The 26,274-nt window shown below is 37.5% G+C and overlaps 1 protein-coding gene across 1 annotated transcript in view; it reads right to left on the reverse strand.

The window, feature by feature from the left end:
• The window catches only part of LOC115434845 (collagen alpha-6(VI) chain-like), a 56,762-nt gene that overhangs the window by 6,559 nt on the left and 23,929 nt on the right, over positions 1-26,274 (reverse strand). The window contains exons 16-35 of the mRNA XM_030156966.1: positions 24,414-24,440; positions 24,247-24,291; positions 23,277-23,330; positions 22,934-22,996; positions 19,979-20,044; positions 19,450-19,503; positions 19,034-19,069; positions 18,889-18,954; positions 14,558-14,620; positions 14,293-14,355; positions 13,027-13,089; positions 12,901-12,951; positions 12,730-12,765; positions 12,572-12,634; positions 10,600-10,662; positions 8,776-8,811; positions 8,661-8,697; positions 8,557-8,568; positions 3,877-4,367; positions 1,124-1,226 (exon numbers count right to left, since the gene is read on the reverse strand). Of these exons, the coding sequence (XP_030012826.1) occupies positions 1,124-1,226; positions 3,877-4,367; positions 8,557-8,568; positions 8,661-8,697; positions 8,776-8,811; positions 10,600-10,662; positions 12,572-12,634; positions 12,730-12,765; positions 12,901-12,951; positions 13,027-13,089; positions 14,293-14,355; positions 14,558-14,620; positions 18,889-18,954; positions 19,034-19,069; positions 19,450-19,503; positions 19,979-20,044; positions 22,934-22,996; positions 23,277-23,330; positions 24,247-24,291; positions 24,414-24,440 (1,492 nt within the window). The remainder of the gene's footprint in view (positions 1-1,123; positions 1,227-3,876; positions 4,368-8,556; positions 8,569-8,660; positions 8,698-8,775; positions 8,812-10,599; positions 10,663-12,571; positions 12,635-12,729; positions 12,766-12,900; positions 12,952-13,026; positions 13,090-14,292; positions 14,356-14,557; positions 14,621-18,888; positions 18,955-19,033; positions 19,070-19,449; positions 19,504-19,978; positions 20,045-22,933; positions 22,997-23,276; positions 23,331-24,246; positions 24,292-24,413; positions 24,441-26,274) is intronic.

Raw genomic sequence — 26,274 nt, forward strand, 5'->3', positions numbered from 1 at the left:
GAATCCTGCTCTGTCCTAGTGCCCTTGTGTTCTTGAAGTGGGCAAGACACTTCACCCTCCTTACCTCCAACGTCACACTGGTGTATGAATGCGTATGTTTGGTGGTGGCCAGAGGGGCTTTTTAGCGCAAATTGGCAGCCACGCTTCCGTCAGCCTGCCCCAGGTGTGTGACTACAAACCAGTGGTGGTTTCTCATAGACTGCAAGGGAAGCTCGGCATTCCCTAAAATTACGAAAATTAAATGGTCAAATATGTGCAGTTGTGTTGACATTTTATTGACTACAAATGTGTTAGAACACGTTCATCTCACAGACAAGTTCGTTCAGAATCAGCTTTATCACAAATCAACAAACTCGATGTTGTTCACTTCTCATACATTCCTGTGTCGCTGTTTTCTCATTCGATCTCTGCTCAGTGCATTTGTCCGTAGACGCCCGGCATCTCTGGGCTTCAATGGGACTGAGTGGAACAGTTTTTTTCATTGCCTCAAAACTGGACGATAATTGGATAAATGCCACGATGTTGTCCCGCCCCTGGACGCCTGGCGTCTCTGGGGGTGAATGGAGCTGTGGGCGGAGCTCGGCCGGGCTGGACGCCAGGCTTCCACATGCTGCATGGAGGATCAGTCGAAAGGCTGAATCCCGTTTGATTGACAGCTATTTTGAGATCTACTCCTTCACTGACACAGTTCAGTTTAATACCGTTGCGCATTCTGCTGTGAAATCGAGAGAGAAACCACTACGACATTACTTGTTCCTTTCTTACACTGTAAATAAAACACACTCATTGTACTTCCTTGTTTCAATTTAACATAATTTCAGCGTTTTCTTGTTTAGTTGGTACCATAAGGTCATTGACCATTTTCTTAAAAAGAAATAGAGGGCCGAATTTATGTTTCAATAACTTGACCATTTTTTTTTATGTAAGCTGATAATGAGCTTCCCCTGTCTGAAAGACAAGCAGCCGCCACAGCTCAGAATGTAGTTTACCACCACCAGAGTGTCAGTGTGAATGAATGACCACTAATGTAAAGTGTTTTGGGTGCCTTGAAAAGTGCTATAGAAATCTAATCACAAGGAAACACAAAGAAATCAAACACTAAATCCTGTTGGCTGGTGCTCACCATAACAGATGGCACAGTCCTGGACCCTCCTCAGATCCTCCAGATTCTCTGGATTCTCCAGATTCTCCCTCACAAGGAAGATCGACCTTCCTGAGTCATCAACCTGAAATCAAACACCAGCTGACATTATTCACACTGTACTCATAAAACAACAGTATTCTGAGACATTCAGTTTTACAGAAACATTAAACCAAACTTTAATGGAACAGGTTCAGTATCAGCAGTAAACAGAACTACAACATTCCAGTAGTTTTTAATGCATCTGCTACACAGGCACGAAAAGAATCACAATATATACAACAGTTATTACAGCTTAACAGAAAAAGAATAAGAAATGATTTTTTTTTGTAATTTATTTTTTCAGTGATTTGTGTATTGGAACTGGAAGCAAAGTCTTGAAACTGTTAAATTATTTCAGTTTTCAGATTTGTAATACCATTTTATCACTTTCTTTACAAATTTTTTCATGTGAGTAATCTAACTTGAGATGAATGCGCAATGTCCTGCAGTGGTGACAAACCTTTAGTCCAGTATCATGTGTTTAACTGAGACCTGGTTGTATAATAACACTCCAGACTCTGTATCCAGTGGAAAGACAAAATATGGAGGACAAGAGGTGATGTTACCATTGTCATATTACTGTATTAAATATTGTATTTGTAGCTCACACAAATAGCTTTTATACTGTACTTTATTAATATTATGTTATGGACAACTGAGAATTTAACCCTTAAATGAGTCATATTTTGCTTTTTTAAATGGAATTATGCATTTTAAAACATTTCCCTGTGGTCTACAGGGTGGGGAAGCAAAATTTACAATGAACATTTAGTTGTTTTTTCTCAGCAGACACTACGTCAGTTGTTTTGAAACCAAACATATATTGATGTAATAATCATACCTAACACTATTATCCATACCTTTTCAGAAACTTTTGCCCATATGAGTAATCAGGAAAGCAAACGTCAAAGAGTGTGTGATTTGCTGAATGCACTCGTCACACCAAAGAAGATTTCAAAAATAGTTGGAGTGTCCATAAAGACTGTTTATAATGGAAAGAAGAGAATGACTATGAGCAAAACTATTACGAGAAAGTCTGGAAGACACTATTAAAGAAGAATGGGAGAAGTTGTCACCCGAATATTTGAGGAACACTTGCGCAAGTTTCAGGAAGCGTGTGAAGGCAGTTATTGAGAAAGAAGGAGGACACATAGAATAAAACATTTTCTATTATGTCAATTTCCTTGTGGCAAATAAATTCTCATGACTTTCAATAAACTAATTGGTCATACACTGTCTTTCAATCCCTACCTCAAAATATTATAAATTTTGCTTCCCCACCCTGTACATAAACTGTAAATGCTCTGCTTGGGTCTGAATTCTTCATTAATTCAACTCCACAGGTCGGTCTTCAACCCTATTTCTGAGTAATGACACCAAAAAGGTCGATTTGAGCGTAGGCCCTTTAAATACAAATGAGCCATTTCACACCCCACCCCCTCCAGGTTGTTGAGCGTGCTGTTCTGTCCCATTTTTCTGTATTCTGAGAAATGTTCATTGGAAGTCTTGACCTTATATGTGCAAATGTAGTGACATAAGTAGTTCTAAAAAGTAACAAATTAAGCAGGAATTAAAACAGGTTGTAGAAATCTACTCGATTTTTGCCAAAATGAATATAAAGATAGCTTTGCAGCACCTGGAGGGTTCAAATTCAAACTTTTTGAACTATTAGGGTCCAAATACACAAATAAATGAACGAAAGACTAATTAAAGTGGGTTTAGCAAATTATGAGCCCTTTAAAGACATTAACGGCCACCAATGACCAAAAGTATCTACTGATCTATAATGTTTAATAATTTCTGAAGCTCTAATCCAATCAATACATTGAAATAAATCAGGTAAAATACAGTTTCTTAGCTTTTCAGTAGCGTCAAATGAGTCTTATTTAGGTGTTCAGAGACTCACAAGTGAATGTAGTATTAATTAATAAAACCAAATGAAAGTGGTTGTAGACACTTGATTTTATATTCAGTTAATGATATGTTTTGCTGAAAAAGTCACTTTTCTTCAGCTTTCTCGGCTTTAATGAACATCTCAAAAATACTTAAATTACAGTAAATTAAATATACAGAAAAAAACCTGATTTTCACTGAAAAATACCAAATGTAGAGGATTATATTATCATATTGGTGATAAATCCAGGGTTCCTACAGGTTTCTACGAGTTAAATTTAAGACTTTTAAAGACTACTTAGAGCAGAATTTAATGCCTATTTCATGACCATACTGGCCAAAATTTGAAACTCCTAGAATTTAGGAAAATATATTTATTTACTCCAACACCTTGATTCCCACTGTTCAGAGTCAGCTCTCACCTAGGGCTGCAAAATTAGTGATAATTGGTTCCTAATTTTAATATAAATTGTCAGATTGGGGCAGGTGTAACTGAGTACAGTAACGTTACTTTCATCGTAGCTTGGACATTTAACAAACACATTTAAACACAACACAGCCAACAAGTTTATGGCAACACAACTTAAGACCTACCATATCAAATTTAATACCTTTTAAAGACTTTTTTTAAGGTATTAAATGCAGATTTGTAAATTCAAGACTTTTAAGACTTTTTAAGACCCCACAGGAACCCTGTAAATCACTCATGAAATGTTATGTCAAGAAATGCAAGTCTCCACAAGTTACTTCCAGCTGTTGAGTGTTAAAGAACAACTTCAAAACCGAAGTCTTCAACCTACTGCCATTGCCTGCTGAACATCTGGAGCACTGGTCAGAGAGATGACAACTGGGATGATGTTCAACGCTCTGTACTCCATCATGGCGGTGACGATGTCAGAAGTGTCCTCCGTTGGTCCGTTGGTGAAGAACACGGCCACCTTCCTCATCATGGCTCCTGAACGGACTCGTTTGAAGATGGTCTGACCCACAAAGCGCATGGCGGCCCCCAGCTGACGCTGGTCAGACGTCGTCTGCAGGGTGATGTTCCTCACCAAGTCCATCAGCTCAGTCTTGCGACGGTAGTCATGGAAACGGATCAGATAGTTGGTGTGGGGGTTGTAGCTGACCACGGCCACCCGGGCACCTTTTGGACAGTTACTCTCAGCGATGGTGGTGTCGTTGAGCAGAGACACGAGAGCAGAGCGTTGCTGGTTGAAAGCCTCCAAGGTCACACCCTGAGACATGTCCAGACCGAACACCAGCTCAGTGGGGAAGAGCGGACACCATGCCCCTGGAAGAAACCAAGATGGGTGATGGAACATTGAATATTCTGGGGGTTTATGAACTTCATTTGACCCAGAGCGCTGTCGCCTAATATAAGGTACACTACTCACCTGGGGCCACACACAGCCCAGTATGGGGCCACAGAAGGGGCCACATATAGCCCAGTACGGGGCCACATAAGGGGCCACATACAGCCCAGTACGGGGCCACATACAGCCCTGTATGATCTCAAATGTAAAGTAAAATAACATAATAACCTGGAAATAATGTAAAACCCAAACGTTTCTCTATGTTTTAGAGTGAAAAAAGTTAAATTACAGTATGGAAATGTTTACATCTACAAACTATCCTTTAAAAAAAGTGAATAACATGAACAACCTCAAGTTTCTTAAGATTAAATTTCTTTATTCTTCATTTCTTTATACCTGAGCTTCTGATTCACACATGTACATTACAACTTATAGATCACAGTTGATCTATAAATGCACAAAACATTTAGTAACAGACATAATATTGTTAAAATTGTGCTTACTTCTCTCTTAAGACATTTCAGGTTGTTCATATTTGTTCAGGTTATGCACATTTTTTGTGAAAGGATAGTTTGTAAATGTAAACATGTTCATGTAATATTAATTTGGAGTTGTCATTATTTATACATTATTATGTTATTATTTTACTGGTCTGGCCCACTGGGGTCAGTGTACTTTTGGTAATTAGATTTTATTTTCATAAACAAAAGAAAAACTGGTGGTTATTTGATTTTGTTTTATAATACAAGAATTAACATTGAATTTGAAGGCGTTTTTCTTTTTCAGTGTCAAAACAGATAAACCAAATTTTTAAAAAATGATTGATTTCCATTTTCTCTTTCTAATAACACAAACAATGGGTTTGTACAAATCTTCCAGTTTGTACAAAATCTGGAGTTTGTAGACATTTGTGGAGAGAGCATGTCCAGATTTTGTGCAAACTGGAAGATTCATACAAACCCATCACTTGTAAGAATCTTTGTCACCTAGGCATCAGCGCTCTTTTCTTGAAAATGACAGCATCCGGTCTCAGAAAATGTAAAAAAAAAACAAAAAAAACCTTTGGTCTGTTTTTCCATTTCTGTCAGGTAGTAACTTTCTTTTTTGTTATTAGAAAAAGAAAATGAAAATCAATTAGTTTTTAAATTTGGTTTACCTGTTTTGACACTGAGAAAGAAAAACGCCTTGAAATTCAATCTTAATTCTTCCATTAAAAAAAGAAAATCAACTAACCACTAGTTTTTCTTTTGTTTCTGAAAAGAAAATCCAATTACCAAAATATACACTGACCCACTGTATATAACACTGGTGTGTATGTGGCCAGTGAACTAAAATGATTTTGACACCTTTGACTGTTAATGTCTTCAGTGTAATTTCTGCATTTCACAAACTCATCTGATGGGCAGGACTGGACCCTTTGATGGGCCTGTTTTGGCCCACAGGCCACATGTTAGACCCCCTGGCTTATACATAAATATAGGACTGTTTGCCTATAAGGCCTATTTATGACCTAAAGGTGAGACGTCATATGTGATGTGTGGACACTCCCCCTGTACCAAATATATAAGAGGTTAGTGTGTTCTGGGATCTGTGCTCATTTGGACCTTGAAGATGCATTAAAGACTGACAACAAAATGAAACCTTATCTATAACCTGTGATAGGGATATCATTTGTTTTGTTCCTTTACTGTAACATCCCGTCCCTCCTGTATTTGTTAGTTGTTGTTTTTTTTAGGATTGTCACAGTCTAAAATACTGGTAATTGCAATGCATTTTGTCTTGTTTTATCTTGTTTATGATATTTAAGTAAATAGTAAAGTAAAGTAAAGTAAATTTTATTTATAGAGCACTTTTCACAGACAGAGTCACAAAGTGCTTTATCAATTCAAATCAGAATCAAATTAAGTTTACAGAGACCCAACAGAATCCTTCAGGAGCAAACACTTGTGATTGGTGACAGTGGCGAGGAAAAACTTCCCTTTAACGGGCAGAAACCTCGAGCAGACCCAGACTCCTGAAGGATGGCTGTCTGCCTTGACCAGTTGGGGTTAAAGAGAGAGAGAGAGAGTAAAGGAGGAGAAAAGAGAGAGCGATAGAGATATAGAGAGACTGGGGGGGGGGAATGACACATGGAGTACGTTATGATGAATACATAGAGTGTAATCAGTCTGTGGTGGTCCTGGGTCAGGTGGGAGACTAAAAAGCCTTTTTGAACAGGAGGGTTTTGAGGTGTTTCTTAAAGCTCTCTACAGAGTCCATGGACCGTAGGTGTAGAGGCAGGTCATTCCATAGACGTGGTGCCACAGCTTTAAAAGACCTGTCACCGCGTGTACTAAAACAGGTCCGTGGAACCATCAGCAGGTGCTGTCCTGAAGACCTCAAGCTACGAGTCGAGCTGTAGGGCTGGATCAGGGAAGCAATGTATGCAGGGGCCTGGCCATGTAGGGCCCGGAAAGTTAGCACAAGAATTTTGAAATGAAGACGATATAGAACAGGGAGCCAGTGGAGAGATTTAAGGATGGGAGTGATGTGGGTTCTCCTGTTTGTGCGGGTCAGGAGCCTGGCAGCAGAGTTCTGGACAAACTGTAGACGGGCCAGCTCCTTCTTGTTTAAGCATGTAAACAGGCTGTTGCAGTAGTCTAAGCGAGAAGATACGAAAGCGTGAACGATCATCTCGAGCTCATTTGTGGACACCATAGATCTGAGTTTGGAGATGTTGCGTAGGTGGAAGAAACAGTTTTTGACTAGGTGTTTGGAGTAGAATTCTAAAGACATGTCCTGGTCAAAGATGACACCCAGATTCCTCAGTTTTGTCTTTACCGAGGAACTCAGGTCTCCAAGGTGATGTTTGATCCCTGGGATTGCACTATCCGGGGCAATGATGAGGGTCTCAGTTTTGCTGGAGTTCAGCTGGAGGCTGTTATCATTTAGCCACTGCTTCAGCTCTGACAAGCAGTTGATTAAGGAACTCAGTTTGTGGGGCTCAGAGGAGTTAAAGGAGCAGTATATCTGGATGTCATCCGCGAATAGATGATAGGAGACATCACTGTACTGTCGGATAATGTGGCCAAGTGGGAGGACATAGAGTAAGAATAGGACTGGTCCCAGGACAGAGCCTTGGGGCACACCACACAGTAGATCCGCTGAGTCAGATTGGAAGTTGTTTATTGACACAGTGAAGCTTCTGCCGGTCAGGTAAGAGGAGAACCAGTCTAGCACAGGACCTGACATCCCTACCAGGTCCCTCAGTCTCTCAATCATTATGGTATGGTCCACTGTGTCAAAGGCCGAGGAGAGATCTAGCAGGACCAAGACCGTGGATTTCCCGGAGTCAGCCGCCATCAGGATATCACTAGACACTTTTAATAGTGCGGTTTCTGTTGAGTGGCGTTGTCTAAACCCAGACTGAAAAGTGTCATAGATCTGGTGTGTCTCCAGAAAAGCTGTAAGTTGTTTAGACACTGCTTTCTCAAGGATTTTGGCCAATAGGGGGAGCTTTGAAATGGGCCTGTAGCTTTTGAAGTCTGTGGGGTCCAGTGTGGTTTTCTTTAGTTTAGGTTCTATGATGGCCTGTTTGAAGGAGCTGGGAAACAAACCAGTTGTGAGCGACAGGTTAAAAAACTTTATGACCCATGGTCCAATAGTGTCAAAGACACCGACAAGGAGCTTATGGGGGAGGATGTCTGCAGAGTTGGAGGAGGGTTTCGTTTTGGATAAAAGTGCTGAGATGTCCTCCAGTGTCACAGGGTCGAAAGAGGACCAGGTTTGCAGAGGGGGATCAGATAGGGTCAGACGGCCAGAGGGTGGTGGGATATTGTGTTTAATATCCCTGATCTTGTCTGTGAAGAAGTTTAGGTTTAGAAGTTTAAGAATTTCTATCTATTTGCATCTTCTGCGTCATCTTTGTATTGTTCCATCATATTCTTTTTGTTGTGTCTTTTACATTGATTTTGATCTTGTGAGTGCATAACGATACAAAAAATTATGGATAATTATTACAATGGATAAAATGAACGTACAGAACCTGCTTTGAAAGTGTTTTGCAGAGGAAAAAAGAATGTAGAATAGCATTACTTTTTGATGTTTTATAAATGAATATATAGAATAAATGAATGTATAGATCTCTACTTACTGTGGTCCTTCTAAGCGACACATGTCCATACATACCTTTGCAACACTCTGTTAGAAGACAACATCATTTAGAATAATTAGAATCAGAGTCAGAGTGATACAGAGTTTATGTTTCAGTCTCAAATCTACTGAACACTCACCACAGTTCTTTCTGATGAAGGAGATTAGGTCACATTCCTGACAAAGATCAGAAGCAGAGGTTTGAGTTTTCTCTGTCAGATATTTGTACAAGAGCAGGGTTTAAAGTGGACTTACAGTCATGTCTTGGCCTCCAGGGGGACCTTTGCGACCCTGAACACAGGAAAAGCAGGGGTTCAGTATTGCATTGGACTCTTTTTTTGACAGAGTAACCTGGATGTGACTGGGTGGTGCTGCTGGATGGGTTGTCTTGGATCGTAAGTGGATCATTACATATCGTTGTGGGTCTTTATGGGATCATTATGGGTCTTTTCTCACTGGTTTTAACAGACGACATCATTAAACTGAGTTTTGACTTGGTCTAGTGACCCATACAACACTGACTGGTTCTGAGGGGTTGACCCCACTGCTTACTAAATGATGGATGCAATACCTTGGTTGAGTTCTGTAATGTTGGGGTTGGGGATGGGGTGGGCAAACATGTCTTTGTAACTGGATCACAACTTTTCACCCATGTTAAGCCCACAAACTGTTAACTTTTTTTTTTTTGTGTGTTTGTGTATATTTATGTACAACGTAACCGCCTAACCCTGCTGTTTTCCTTTTCCTTTTTGTATTTTTTCTGAAAACACAATAAAAATTATTTGAAATATAACAGACGACATCACATCACCCAAATCCTGGCTTCACTCCATTGGCTTCCTGTGTATTTTTGAATTGATTTTAAGATTTTACTGATCACTTTTAAAGCCAGACTGGGCCTGACCCCTTGCTACGTAGCTGATATGCTAGTCACTTATCAGCCTGTACGCAGCCTTAGATCCTTGGGCGGGGGGGGGCTTCTGGTTGTTCCAAGGTCGAGACTTAAATCGAAAGGTGACCATGCTCTGTCCATCAGGGCCTCTCAACTTTGGAACGGCCTACCCGACGAGATAAGGCTTTTAGAATCAGTGACATCTTTTTTTTGGTATTAAATTGATTAAAAAAAAAACAAAAAAAAAACTTCAGTTTCAAAATCACTTCTTATAAACACATTTTTAGAGACTTGCCTTTATGAGATGTTGTCTCTTTAATGTTTGATTATTTAATTTTTACCCTATTTTGGTTATTCATTTATAGTGACATACATGATGTTTTATTCCATTCCTTCATTTTTACATTGATTTGACAGCATCATGTTCTATAATCTCTGCCCTCTCTGCTTTGATACATTCAAATTTATTCGGAGTGTCATATTTTCGAGTTTGCTGTACAAATCTCTTTTATTATGTTGTATTGTTTTCTATGTTTTAGTGTCTTTGCTTGCATCTTATTACCTCCGCCAAGGAGGTTATGTTTTTGCCGGCATTGGTTTGTCTGTCTGTCTGTGTGCAAGATAATTCCAAAAGATATGGACGGATTTGAATGAAAATTTAAGGATATGTTGATACTGGCACAAGGAACAAATGATAAAATTTTGGTGGTGATTGGGGGGGGGGGGGGGGGGGGGGGAGATTAACTGCCTTGGCAGAGGTCTTTGCTTTTCTACTTTATTTATTTATTTTTAGTTGTATCCTACTGTTGTGCCCCTCTGCTTTGTCTGTTTTTAAAGGTGCCACATAAATAAAACTTATTATTACCTCCACCAAGGAGGTTATGTTTTTGGCGGCGTTGGTTTGATTGTTTGTCTGTTTATTTGTTTGTCTGTCCGTGTGCAAGATAACTCAAAAAGTTACGGACGAGTTTGAATGAAAATTTCAGGAAATGTTGATACTGACACAAGGAACAAATGATAAAATTTTGGTGGTAATGGGGTGGGGGTGGGCACTGATCTGCCTTGGCGGAGGTCTTCGCTCTCCGAGTGCTTTTCTAGTTATATATTATTTTTTGTGTTTTATGTTTTTTCTATTTGTGTCAGTGTCCTTTATGTAGGTTTTCAGAAACATGTACATGTCCTCCTACCTTGCGTCCTTTAAGTCCTGGATCCCCAACAGTACCTGGACCTCCTGGTTGACCCGAGTTCCCCTGCCCAGGTCAGACCACAAATCAGAATCAGAATACTTAAGCATCTTCAGTGTTGTTCATTCACGGTCAGACCAAAAAAAAAAAAACACAGCAAGCCCACACAGATGAATTATAGTATAAAAACTTTAAAAGACTGATTCATGAATAAAAATATGCATTCATATAAGATCTACATCATATTCAACTAATTAATGAATGATTGCAAAGATGACTAAATAAAATAAAATACAGGTGGAAAAATTATCGTTTGTTTCATTCATTGTTTTCAACTTTTCCATGAATGAATTATTCACCTGTGACCTGAGCATATGCAGCATGTTTTCAATTCAGTCTAGTTTTCTCTGGGATGATCAATATTTAGTGTTTTATGGAATGATTTAAGAATAAGTTAAAACCTGACACTACGGTTTACATCAGGGGTGTCAAACTCATTTTCTTTCAGGGGCCACACACAGACCAATTTGATCTCAAGTGGGCCGAACCAGTAAAAGAATAATATAAGAAACAATAAATAATGATAACTCTTTTTCACTTTATTTTAGTGTGAAAAAATAACATTGAATGCTGGAAATATTTACATAATCAAACTAACCTGAAAAAACTGAAATTTTTTTAAGTGCAATTTCAGCAATATTATGCCTCAACTTAATATTTATACATGTGCATTATGGATCAGATTTACAATGGTAAAAAAGAAAAAAGAAAAAAACATTTATTAACAAGCCTTATTTTGGTAAAACTGCACTTAATTTTCTTTAGACATTTCAGGTTTTTCATATTTGTTCAGGTTATTCATATTTGGTGTTTGTAAATGTAAATATTTTTATAATTTAATGTTATTTTTGCACTAAAACAAAGAGACAAATTTGGAGTTGCCATTACTTATAGGCATAATGTAATATTATTTTTTTTACACATTAAACTAAAAAGAAAATTTGAACTCATTTTTCATCGGTCATTATGATATTATTTTACTTGAGATCGCATTTGTCTGTATGTGGAACAAACTAAAATGAGCTCAACACCTTTGACTGTTAATATCTTTAGTGTCATTTTTGTACTTTGCAAATTCATCCTGTGGACTGGATTAGAACCTTTGGCGGGCCTGTTTTGGCCCGCGAGCCGTATGTTTGACACTCATGGTTTACACACTCCAGCTGGACACGAGATTAATACAAGATATTAGCCAAAAATTAAATAAATGTTAAATATTGTGACATTTATTATGAAATTGCATGAACTTATCAAAACCCTGCTAGCTGAATGCATGCCATAGTCAAAGTTACAAAAGAGCAGTGAAATATCAGAAAGTGGAACTGTTCTCGGTGTTTTCTAGATAAGTAAAGTCTGTTTAACCCATAAAGACCCAGACATTCACCATCGACCAAAAGTATCCACTGATCTAAAGTGTCCATCCACTAATCCTATCAATACATGTAAATAATTGGTGTAAAATGCAGTTTGTCATCTTTTCATGGTCATCAGATATGACCCATTTGGACGTTCAGAGGCTCCGTAGTTACTGTGGACACACTGTCATCTTCTACAACATTGATTCACCTGTAAAACCCATGGAGTTGGATCAATGACAGTGGATGGAGACACTTTGTTTATGTTCAGTTAATGATAGATTTTACTGAAAAAGTCACTTTTTCTTCAGTTTTTCTGTTTTGATAAAATAACCTTTGAATTTACTCTGAGATTTTAAAAACCTTTACACGATCAGTCAGTTAAACATAAGAAAATAGAGGATTTTCACTGGAAAAAAATAAAAAAAATCAGAGGATAATATTGTAATAAATGGTGATAAATCACTTAGGAAAGGTTCAGTTGAGTGAAAAATTCATTTGGGAACTGACATAAAAGTAGTGCTGGGTCTTTATGGGTTCTGATTAAAACAGAGTCTCACATCCTGTCCTGGGTTCCCTTTCTGTCCTTTGAATCCTTCGCCTCCCTTGGTGCCTTCTTCACCCTGAACATACAGACAAATACACTCTGTATCAACATATTTATATCCGCACAGTTGTGTTAGTGAATCTGATCTGGATTCAGTCTACAGAGACTCACCGGTAAACCAGGATAACCAGGAAAACCAGGACTTCCCTGTGAGGAAACAAACATAAAATACACGCTTTAAATCCTGTGACCCATTAAACTGTGGTTTTAGATGTCTGTTTATATTGATCAGTCATCTGTTTATATTGATTATGATTTAATTCATTGCGCATCATTTTATACCTTGTCACCTTTGGGTCCCGGAGGTCCGTATCCATCTCTTCCATCATGACCCTGACACAGAGCAAATCCAGAATCAGAATCACAGTTCACATTAGATCCAGACTATGTAGGAGTTCTGGTCTTTACCGGGTGTCCTGTCTGTCCTTGTGAGCCTTTAACTCCTTTTAGACCTGGTTCTCCTGGTTGACCCTGTGGACGGTTTATAAAACAGCTTCAATAAATCTGGTCTCATTAGGATGAGGAAATAATTGATCTGATCTGAAGATGAAGACAATGTTTTCTCAGTTATTGTTGTTATTTTCTTTTCCTTTTTTAATCTTCTAATTCTTCTTACATCTGTACATACAGTATTTTGCTGATACTGGAACACTGATTTGCTGGGGGACTCTGGTTCAATATCAGAGATCAGTGAAGTTCTATTTGATCTAATCTAATCTAATCTAACACAAATAAAATAAGAAATATTAGGAGGGAGAGGAACAAATAAGCTCTTGAAATGAAACTATGAAACCCACAATTTTATTGTGGTGCTCACACAGTAACAATGAATTCTCTTCTCTTCTCTTCTCTTCTCTTCTCTTCTCTTCTCTTCTCTTCTCTTCTCTTCTCTTCTCTTCTCTTCTCTTCTCTTCTCTTCTCTTCTCTTCTATTCTATTCTATTCTATTCTATTCCAAGAGCAAGTAATGAAAGAATGACCTTCACTCAGGTGGTCTGGTGCAGGTCTGCTCTGTGTTCCAAAAGTCAGAACTAAACATGGAGAATCAGCGTTCAGTTTCTATGCTCCATATATCTGGAACAAACTACCAGAAAATATCAGGTCTGCTGAGAGTCTGAGTTCTTTTAAGTCAAGGTTAAAGACTCACCTGTTCACTGCTGCCTTTGACTAAAAGGCTTTTGACTTTTTAAATTTTATATTCTCTTTCGAAACTTTGCACAGCAACTCTTACTTTAATGTGTGTTTTTTTTTTGTTTTCTTACTTGCTGTTTTTAATTACCTTTTACATGTTTCTTTTATAATGTTTTAAATGTGTTTCTTTTCCCCTGTCGTTGTATTTCAATGTTCTGTGTGAAGCACCTTGAATTGCCTTGTTGCTGAAATGTGCTATACAAATAAACTTGTCTTGCCTTCACCTGTTCAGATACTGGGTTTACACATGTCTGATCAGAACCTCTGCACTTCCTGTAATTTTACTCTGTATATTTAAGATACATTTGTTTTTTTTATTTAATGATCACGTTGGTGAAACTGTCTCAACTGCATTTGATGAATGAAGTATCAACAAATGATGAATCATGTCTGGTAACTGTCTCATATTTATCACATTTTGGAAACAATATATTTAAAAATACCCGATTGGAAATGTTAATGTTGTGTGTGATTATTTCATTACCTTCAATCCCCTTGGACCTGACTTCCCGTTCTGTCCTGATCCTCCAGCTGGTCCAGGGTCACCCTTAAAAAACAGTCAGCATAAATTACAACAGGAGATGACGTAGCATCCAAAAACTACAGATCCCAAAATGTGTCACATACAGTATTTCATGTCCTGATAGGTCATATAGTTTGCTTCTGATCTGTTTCAGTATTCTAAAGTCTTTCAAAATGTTAGAGAACTGGTCAATATGATGATGTCATCGGTTTTAATGTGGACTGACCTGACGTCCAGGAAATCCAGGGAGCCCCATCGGTCCAGAATCACCCTTCTCCCCTTGGGTTCCCTGCACAGAAAACATGACAAGATGTTTTTTTTAACACTCAGTAAAACACATTGTACTTTTCTCCATGTTCATTCGTATTCAACTTCACCTCATTCATTTTGACACTTTAGTAAAATAATCAATATTCACAAGCTTATGCTCTTTGACGAAGATGAACGGATGTTAGAACAGAAATAACTAAACAGAAACAGTAAAAGACGCAATAAGATGAACATGACGAAACAACTGAATAAGACTGAAGAGGATAATGTTCCAAAATGACAACAATAATACCACTGAACTGTTGGTCTGAATCCAGTTAAAGTTTTGTTTTGGTTTTCTTGAGTTTCTTAAGTTTCTTGTGTGAGGTCTGATCTGGGAAACAGATCATATGTTCAGAGTCTGTTATCTCATCATTTAAAGCAGATCATGTTCTCCAGTGTTCAAAGGTTCAGATGGGGACACCATGTGGGATCTGATGTGAGAGACCTAAGAACCAGACACTGGAGGCTTTTATCCTTGTTTCGTCAATTTAAAGAAAAATATGTTTGTCATGGTTTGAAAGTTTCTTTGATGTGAAAGAGACAAATAGTTCACATCCTTTGCATGAACCATGACGATTCAATTAAATCTGAAACAGAGTGTGAAGCACATGCTTAAAAATCTACTGAAAAACGCAGAAGTGATCAATTCAAAATTAAAAGTTTATAACACCTAATTGTAATATGACGATAGTTTGTGCTAAATATCTCTACCTTTAAATACATACATACATATATATATATATATATATATATATATATAAAAATCTAAAGTTATCACCAGATTGTTTGGAATAAAGATCTCTGAAGTTCTGTCAAAGATAAAAATGTATTGGATTGTAGAGATATGAACTGCTTTATTACAATCCAATACTGAAACAACCTCTAGAGTCAAAATGACAAAGTGACGTAAACTATCAGCTGATGAAGCATGTGAAGATAATGAGACACTTTGTTATTTTGACCAACTGTTTTGCTTGGAGAAGAAAACTAAATGACACTATAATACAGATATGTGTAAACAATGAGCTTAATACTTTATTCAGTGATACAGTGTGTGGATGCATAGTGTTGATTTGTTGGTGGTTTTGGTCTGAAGTGTGTTCTGGTGCGTGACTGCCCCCTACTGTTGAGAGTTTGGATTATCAGTACTACATATAACACCTGTAATGAAAAAAACAAAAAAACCTATTATGAAAACATAAAAACAAAGTAAAAACACAAAGAAGTCACGCCAGGCACAACAAACCCCTCCCCTCGCATGTATTGTAGTTTATTTTGGCACCGATCCAGCTGATGTCATTATGTATATGTGTGTGCTGTCAATTGCCTCCATATATGTGCCAAGTTTGAAGGAAACTGAAACAAAATTTAGGTTTTTAGAGACATGGGAAATTTCACACATTATAAGTAAATGGGAAAAAAATAAAAATAAAAAAATCATTAAAAATTTTGAACTATGACCTACTTTTCCCAAAATGTAATGACATCTACTCTGGGTCACTGGAAATCTATAAACCCAATCTGGTATGAATTCAACCGATAGTTTTGCTGCTAAAGTGTTAACAAACAAACAAAAAAACAACAAACAAACAAACCAAAAGCAATACCCCTTGCCTCCCCTTTGTGGGGCAGGGTAAAAAAAAACAAAAAACAAACAGTAAAAAGAATGAATGAATGAATGAATGAATGAATGAATGAATGAATGAATGATCAGGGAAAATCAGCAGGATTTGCTTTTTTCCTCCATTATTAATATCACATGTTGAACAAGAATGTAATGTCTTTGCACAATATGGAGCTTTTAATGCTAGTTTGTAAAGTATATATGACTTTTTCAGCTCCTATAAATGAAAACATTAACAAAACAAAACATTTTAAAAAATCAAGAAACAACTTGTCAGCTCACCAAAAATAAATCTCAAACTAAATCTACACATTCTCTTGTAAATGAAATATAAACAAATGAATAAAAACCAAACTGAAACTCTGTAGATTTAACACATTAACATTTATAAAGTGTAATAAAGGTCATGTTTGCCTTTTTTTAAGCTGCTCTGCTGAATTTCTGAAGAAGTCTGTTAATGGATGGTGACCAGCAGTGGCTCTGATCCACATCTCCATAAATCCTGTTTGATACTGAACAACTGGATTGTGGGCTGTTTGGCAGAGTACAGCTGCTGAAACTAGCTTTCTGGGATTTAAGTAGAACTCACACAGAGTTCGGTCTGTAAAGAAGCATCAGCTGAGAGCTTCGGGTGTTTACCCAGAGGGGATTAGGTATCAGGATGGATCAGTGTGAGGCCAAATATGGATGTGAGCCGAAAGTTTAAAGTCAGAGACCAGGTTCATGAAAATCCACCTCGATGGGCTTTACAATGACTATATTTAACATCCAAAGAATATCCTGTTTTAAGATCTTATTCTGAAAAGGACAAAAGGATATTTAATCTTCCTGCTTTTATCCTTTTTTATCCGTCACAAATGTTCATGAGTTTTATTTTTATCTAGTCTCTCAATTTACTCTGAATTAAAGGGGAACTAGGCAACATTTTTACCTTAATTAAACAGTTTTAAAGTAATTGTGATGGTTAAATGGCTTGTTAGGGGGGGAATGGAAGCCCTCCATCTTCCCACTAGCGCCTCTAGGGCTGAATATGCCACTTGCAACTTCTCAGTGCTGTCCCTCCCAGCCAGCATGTCCATGTGGGCCCCAGAGGGGTGACATTTGGGCTGCATGTAAGGGACCCATTTGGGTTTGTCTGCAGTTTCCATGGTGGCCCCACATGTGTTTGCCCATATCAGAATCAGAATCAAAATCAGAATCAGAATCTCTTTATAGTTATTGTACCAAGTACAATGACACTGAGGCAAAGTTCTCAGGTTCAGTGCAAGAATTTACAGACAACAATTATCAAAAAAAACCCAACAAATATCACTAAAAGGCACAGTTATTTACATTAAAATATAAAAAGTTTTGTAAACTAAGATATTTGTAAAACAGAATTTAAGTAGTGCAAATAACATGAGAAGTAGTGCAACTGACATGAAAGATAAATATCGTGGGATAAAATAGCGTGAAGAAAAAAAAAAAGATATATTCAGATCTCTGATTCTGATACAGGCAAACACATGTGGGGCCACCATGTCAAACCCAAATGAGACCCTTATATGCACCCCACATGTAACCCTTCTGGGGCCCACATGGACATGCTGGCTGGGTGTAGCCTAAATCATGTCTCGATGGTCCAAGATGTTGTCTCTCGCGAGAAAAGTCATGGTTTATGGCACTACCACACAAACACAACCCAGCCAGGTACCACTGGGAAGTAGTTCTAGTTTAACTTTTAATTAAAGGAAGTGACTAGAAGGAAAGAAACCTTCATGTGAGATGTAATCTGGTCCATATATATATATTTGGACACAAATTTTGTAATTTAGCCTCTGCTCACCACCACAGTTGACATAAAATGAAACAACCAAGATGGGATTGAAGTGTGAACTGAAAGGGTTTAACAAATATATTACATTAATAATTAGGAATTACTACCACTACAAACCTGGTACCTCTAATTTCAGAGGCTCAAAAGTAGTTGGACAAACTAAGAACATTATAAATATGAACATTGTTTTAATATTTGGATAAAAATGTGCAATTAAATGTGTGTTTCACTTGTACTGTTGTGAACCTGGACCAATTAGAATAGTGTATGTGAGGAGACAATAATGTTCACTAAATGAATTCAACAAACAGAAATTACATGTTAGAAACATCAGTGTGTATGAAAAGCTGCAAAAACAAATAATAGACAAAGGGTGTTTGGATAACAGCGGTAGAGGTTGAAACAACATTATATGAGTTGAGACGCATCAGACGTTGACCATAGTGTAACTGTTCAGTGGTTTTTGAACAAAACGGGGCCTAGCTGTGGTTCTCAGATGTCCTGTCAGTGTTTGTATAAGATAATTATCTACTCTATCTCTAAAAAAAGTCTGTAATAGATGGAGTTTTTTCTCCATAAGTTATAATATAGTGATTTTTATCAACAAACTGCAGGTTTTCCTGATGATTTTTAAGCTTGTATGGTTATGATTGAGGCCGTTTTCTGGGGCCTCACCTGTTACTGTCAAGTAAAGTCTGCTGTCCCTCAGGGGCCCCTAAAGGTCTGGGCCCCAAACATATACCTGCCTTATTGGTTCATGTTCATGTTCACATTGTTGTTGTTGTTGGGGGTCAGGTGACCTCACCTGGTTTCCAGGAGATCCTGGGGAACCTGGGAGTCCTGGTGGACCTGGCTGTTCTCCAGGAGCACCCTGCAGGACGACACACGGTTTAAACACTGAATGATCATGTATCATGTGGAGCTGTTGGTGGAGTGTCTGCTGTCCTTACCTTCTCACCCATCTGTCCTGGTCGTCCATTTACACCCTGGACGCCAAACATGCCAAACACACAAAACACACAGAGCATCACACCATCTCAGATTTAATGTTGTATTAACACAGTCAGCTCCTGGATCACAAACAACCACATCTGTATCTGGTTCCTCTGGAAAGTTTTATTATCTGTATCTGTACCTTTTAAGTTAATTATTATCTTTTTGTTTGTATTTAGCTCAACACTGTGTCAAATTCTTCATCTCCCAAAACAATCTCATTCTTCAGGATTTAGACTCATTTGAAAATGTATGATAGTTTTCACATGCATCACAAGTTGCAAAAACCATGGGTAGGGCCTGGTGATATGGACAAAATATTATATCACAATGTTTTGGCAGTGGGATATGTCTTTCAGTTGAGAGCTCTCACCGGCTCTCCATCTTCTCCATTATCTCCTGGTTTTCCGTTGCCTCCTTGTGGACCCTGTGGATGCAAACGTCACACTCAAACATAGAACACATACTTCAACTGGTCTGTTTTAATGTTTAACACCTTGTATTTTTGCATCATTTATTCTGTTTCTTGCTTTTATTTTTACATTTTGTGTTTTGCTTTTTTTTGTGTGTCTTTTAGTTTTAACTTCTAACTATGTTTATTTTTAATTATATCTGTTTTTCTCTATGCTGTTCTATTGTTTTTCTGAATATCTTGATTTTGATTTGTCTTTAAAGTCTGTATTTCAAGGTGCTATGTAGATACAACTACAATCATTCTTATCTTAATTCTAATTACCACCAGTTATGACACTTCTATTACATAATTTTTCCTTAGTTGAAAAAGACACTGATATTTTATCTAAAACATCATTTCAGTTTGTCTACATGTGTTCAGGTCATTAATAACTGAATTCCTGTTTAAAGCCACTGTATAATCTCTTTAAATGTCACATGGTACTTACCTGTAAACCCTGGTTGCCAGGTTCTCCTTTCGGTCCTGGGACATTGTTATCACGACCCCGGTCACCCTGTCATAAAAGACATAGATGAAGTCCACAGTGTGTTGTGTTGTCTGAAGTGCAGTATCCAGCTGAGGTCCAGCTGCTGTGATGTTCAGAACTCAGCTAATGCTTGAGTAAACATGAAGACACTGAAGTGGCTGAAAATGAGTAAATATGTGTGTATATGACTGATGCCAGACACAGAAGTGTGTTTGTCTATTGGAAAAGGATCTGATTAAGACTTGAACATACACTAATGCTGCTGATGTGAAACATCGTGTTTTACTGTCTGTCTACTCCTAAAAGAATTAACAAAGTACAAATATTTCATTACTTCGATCAAGTTTTCAGGTATCTGTACATGAGTATTTATTGTTCCTTCTACTCCTGTATAATTAAAAATATAACGTGCCCGCACTTGAAAACCCTCGGCCTTCGGTCCACACCAAAGTTTTTGCAGCATTTGCACATGGACTGTCATGGTCTGGTTTGAAGCTGTCCCTCACTTTGCCACACCTCATCAGCTACAGTTTCACCTGGGACGCTCCCTCATCAGTGACCACCATCTCCACCTGTTGGTCACAGGTGTACCAAATCAGCTGACCAGCATTTAAGCAGCTCTGGTTCAGCTCCTCTTTGCCAGACTGTCCTAACTTCATGCCTGACTCTCCAGCGCTCTGTTCCTGTTTGACTTCTCGGTTCTGACCCCATCTGATTCAGTTCATGTTCCTTTGTCTCTGTGCTGATAAGCCAACCCGCCTTCTGTCCCTGACTACGAAGTCTGCCTTGGTTTTTTCCTGTCTCTTGTCTGCCCATGACAGCATGGCACTTGACAGTCCTGGCTTCCCTGAGACCAGTTTTTCCTGCCCACCTGAATTCTACCACAGCCTGATAGTCCAATAAAAGTTTTGGAACTGTTATCTGAGTGTGTTGCATTTGGGTCCATCCCGTGCACCGCCCATTACACACACAGACAGACGGATGATGAACTGATGACAATACCCTGCAGCAAGGGTAAAAAAATATCTGCACTTTTTACTCCTTAAATCAATGTTTTTCAGCCTTGGGGGTCGGCACCCCATGTGGGGTCACCTGAAATTTCTAGTAATTGATAAAAATAAAAAAACTTACTAATAACAAATATATGGTGAGTTGACAGAGACAATACCAATCCATAAAAGACATAACAAACTGTGAAGCTGAAACTGAAGCACTGTGGTACTGTTTATCTGTCAAATGTTCAATGTGGTCGGTTTAAGATGCTGCAGCTCTTTCATAATTCATAGTTTGTGTGTTTGTTTATTTGTTAGCGAGATAACTCAAAAAGTTATGGACAGATTTCCATGAAATTTTCAGGAAATGTTGATACTGGCACAACGAACAACTGATTAAATTTTGGTGGTGATTGGGGGGGGGGGGGGCTGCAGCTCTGTCTTGGCAGAGGTCTGTGCTCTCCGAGTGCTCTTCTTGTTTGAGTTATTGTTTGTTCAGTATTAATTGTCAGCCTTGTAAATCCAAGCTGGACTGACTGTACATATCCTGACCAAGGAAAATAAAATTCTTCCTTTGTGCAGTAATCTACACCTGGCTTTTCTGCCTCCGTCCATAATAATATACATTATATAGACTAAATGTTTATTTGCAACATAGTGTAGCAAACTATTACATAATCAAAAACAAATTAATTTTACGAAAAAAATTGTCTGGGGTTGCTAGAAATTTGTGATGTTAAAATGGGGTCACGAGCCTAAAAAGGTTGGGAACCACTGCCTTAAATGTTCAAACAGGCTTCAGTTTTGATGTATTTGAAATGAATGATCCACTATTTTTAATTTCAAGCTTTTATACTTTCAGATTTCAGAGCCTGGAAGCTGAATCAGTACTTGTACTTTAACCACAGTTTTATTTTTTACAGTGGTTGAACCATCACACAATGGATTTCATGTTTCATATGGATATTTTTGAAAGTTTAAATATACTCTCGCCTGTAAAGTTGGAATAATTTTATTTTCAGACACATTCCTCTTTTTCTTCCTGTTAATACTCATCAGTGATCACCTTTGACCAGGTATACTTCGATGATCAAGAGAATAGATAATTTTTGGTTTTTTTCCAACTTAACGGGTAAAAGTCTTGTTCGTAAAAGGTTAAATCAGGGGTGTCAAACATACAGCCTGTGGGCCACCGAAGGTTCTAATCTGGCTGGCAGAATGAATTTGCGAAGTGCAAAAATGACACTAAAGATGTTAACGATCAAGGTTGTCAGGTAACACATACAGCCCAGTTGGATGTCAAGTGGGTCAGACCAATAAAATAATAGCATAATAACAATTCCAACATTTTGACCATTATGCCTGTTACTAAATGTTTAGTGGCTTTGTAGACTAAATGGTTTGTACTTATATAGTGCTTTTCCACACTTCTGTAGTGCCCAAAGTGCTTTTACAAAGCAAGCAATTTAGGGTTCAATATCTTGCCCGACATGTGGACAGTCAGAGGCAGGATTCGAACCATCATTGGACAACCCACTCTACCAACTGAGCCACAGCCATTCCATAATGAAGATGAATAAATGATGAATAAATGATAAGGTGAGTCATACTATTGTTAAAATTGTACTTATATTTCTGAAGAAATTCCAGGTTCTTCAGGTTCTTCACATTTTTTTGTGAGAGGAGATTTTGTAAAAGTAAACATTTTTATAATTAAATTTTCCCTTTTTTGCGCTAAAACAAAAAAAAACAATTTGGAGTTGTCATTATTTATAAGTTATTATGTTATTAGTTTACTGGTCTGGCCTATTTGAGATCATATTGGACTGTATGTGGCCCCTGAACTAAAATTAATTCGACATCTCTTGGATAAATAAAGAAATAATCTGAAAATTAAAGGCTAAATTATATTAGAGGGACTCACTGGATCTCCTCTCAGTCCTCTCTGTCCTTTTAGTCCTGGCTCCCCTCTGATACCTGGGATACCCTGTGAACAACAGATCAACCAGTCAATCATCCAACCGGGGTCAAAGGTCAGTGCCACTGAAGCTCAGACTGTGAGGGGTCAGTGGAGAAAGAAAAATAAAAATAAAAATAATGAAAAAAAAACAAAAAACAGATGAAACACTTTTTAAAAGATGGTTTACAAATCGAAATGCATCACCACATTCTCTTATGAACAATTCACTACGTGCATCATTATTTTAACCAGTTTGTTAAAACAATTTCACTGCATAGAAATACAATTTGCTTTTAAGTGTTTTTACTGGGTTTCCTGAGTCTCCTTTGTTTCCTGGAGCTCCGTCTTTTCCTTTCATTCCCTGCAAACACAAAAACAGTAACACAACTCACTTAACACACTTGTCAGTTAAAGAGTAAGTTTAAGATAAGGCAAGATAATTCTCAAAATAAGACAATCCTTTATTAGTCCGATGATGGGAAAATGTCCAAATGAATATAGTGTGAAATACATCGATGTAAAGAATTGAGTTTTTATGGGTTTGAACAGAAACATTGGCTCTGAATTATTATTGAGTTTAATGAGGGAGTTGATATTTTCAAGCTCGTAGTTCACATTGTTTAAGTCACTGGGATTTTGATAGTTACATTGTTTGAAACAGGACGTGTGCATTACTATTATCTGTATTATGTGTGAAAGCACTGATGACATTAACAACAGTTTGAAAAATATAATAATGTACAAATGAATCACAAGGGAAAAAAGCAGCCACTGTGTAAAGACCTTTAACTGTATATTATGAAGGTAAATTTTTGCAGCTTTACATCGTAAATATTTACAAATTAAACTAGAATGATTTAAGATGCATTTTGTTTTTCCAGCAACTATCTTGACTTGCTTTTTTTTGTTTTGGTTGTTTTGTTTTTCACTGCATTGATTATATAGTAAAACCAAATATTTATAAGTAGAAACAATATTAAGTGTCTTATCTGATATATACACACAGTCTTGTTGAAAAGCTTCATGTACTGTTTATTTCAAACATCTTCACACTTTTATTTTTTACAGTGTTTTTTTTTAAGGGTGCTTAATTTATTTTCTGCATTTTTCTGTGAAGGGCCCCTTTGAAAATTAGATATCAAGGATTTGAAACTTCTAATAATGCTTTTCTATTTACAATGCAAGTGAGACCTGCACACTAATGGCATTTAAATGCATCTTTGTGTGTTAAAATAAATCGTTTAATTCTAAATATTGTGACTTGTGTATGCACAGACCTGTTCCCCACCCACTCCATCCAGTCCGTCCTCTCCATCTTCTCCCTGCAGCGTTAGAGGAGAATCAGCTGTCAGATGTTTCCAAACTAAATATTTGCATTTAACTGCAACACTTGACATATGTAAGTTTGCACATAATCATATGTTCAGAAGGACCGATGACTCACCATGTTGCCTGACCTCCCACGGTAGCCCTGCACAAACAAAGAACACTATTAACACTCTATCCACATAACTGGAAACCATTGAAAACATGTTTCCTCCTGTTCTCAAATATCTCTGACCATCTTGTTCATGAAAACTGGGACTAAAATTAACTGTGAAAATGTATTACGTTAACTGAAATAATAATGAAAGCAACGTTTTTTCAAACAGTTGAATAACTCCAAGGTACACTGCACCTTGAACTAAATTAAACAGAATGTCAGGTAAAATCAGCTGGTTTTGTTTTTTCTCTGTTATTGGTTCATGCTGAACCCCCCCAAAAGAAAATGTCTTTGCACAATATGGACCCTTATTAACCCATAAAGACATAGTCCTACTTTTGAAGCAGTTCCAAAATATATATTTTTTTATATTTTACTTTTATTAAGTGATTTATTGCTATTTATTATAATATTATCCTCTGCATTTTGTGGTTTTTCAGTGAAAATCAGGTATTTTCCTATATTTAATTCACTGATCATATAGATGTTTATAAAAGCTTAGATTAAGGTTGAGGGTTATTATATCAAAAACAGAGAAAACTCAAGAAAAAGTGACTTTTGCAGTGAAGACATCAAACACAGAAGGTAAAAGAAGTGTCTCCATCCACTGTTATTGATCCAACTCCATGGGTTTTACTGGTGAATCAATGTTGTAGAAGATGACGGTGTTTCCATGTTTGCTACGGAGCCTCTGAATGTCCAAATGGATCATATCTGATGCCCATGAAAAGATGACAAACTGTATTTTACACCAATTATTTACATGTATTGATAGGATTAGTGGATCAACATGTATTAAACAGTTTAGATCAGCAGATGCTTTTGGTCATTAGTGGATGTTTGGGTCTGAATAGGTTAAGGAATGGTTCAGTAAATATTTCATATTAGTCAGTTCTCAGCTTCTATAAATCAGTGTTTTCCTCATAAAACCTGGGCAACTCAGACTAACCCTAAAACTAAAGAAAACCCAACTAAAACAACAAATAAAATGCCTTTATCCAAATCAAAACAGCTCAAACAAATCCACTTCAGCATCTAAAACAAACTCAAAAGCCCTTTTTCCACTGGGAACTATAACTTTACCCTGGATTTTGAAAAAAACTAAGTGACCTGGTAAAAAACTTTCCCCCAACCCCTAACTTAACCTCAAAAAGTTCCTAATGGGGGGGAAGGACTGTTTCGATTCCCCAGAATTCTGGGAGGCGGGGCTATGTGCTGAAGAAAGCTGATTGGTGGATCACACGTGCAACATTCCGCACTTATATCCACCATGTTTAAGCCAGTGAGCATCTGCAAACTTATTTATTCCATTTAAAGCTTTACTTTATTTGTGTTTTGATTATTTGAAAAATGGAGCAAAAGAATAGAAGCTACGAGAAGACAGACAACTAGGTCCATGTGCTGAAAACGATTTTTGAGTGGATAGTCATTCTTCTGAGTATATTCAGCTCACTCCTAAAAATGCATCCTACTATAATGGACGTTCTGTGTCCGATGCGTGTCCAGATGTTTGTCCCGATGTTGCAGCATGGGAGGGCGTACGGGTGCAATGCAGCTGTTGCACCACAGGAGGGTGCTATCGTACAATGGCACCATGGGTACAATGCCGCAAGTTTCAATCATCTGTCCATCTGAGTATTTACAAAATATGCTCCAGAAAACTCAGCAGGACTTTGAGTTGGTGACTCGAAACAACCAAACCTGATTTGAATGCATTTCCCAGAACTTTAAGGTGCGGTGAAAACACAAACCATGCAGATTACCAGGAATTATTTGACCCAGTCGATTAAATTCCAATAAATAAAAGTTTCTCGTAATGTTT

Source organism: Sphaeramia orbicularis, chromosome 16, assembly GCF_902148855.1.
Source record: "Sphaeramia orbicularis chromosome 16, fSphaOr1.1, whole genome shotgun sequence".
Classification (NCBI taxonomy): domain Eukaryota; kingdom Metazoa; phylum Chordata; class Actinopteri; order Kurtiformes; family Apogonidae; genus Sphaeramia; species Sphaeramia orbicularis.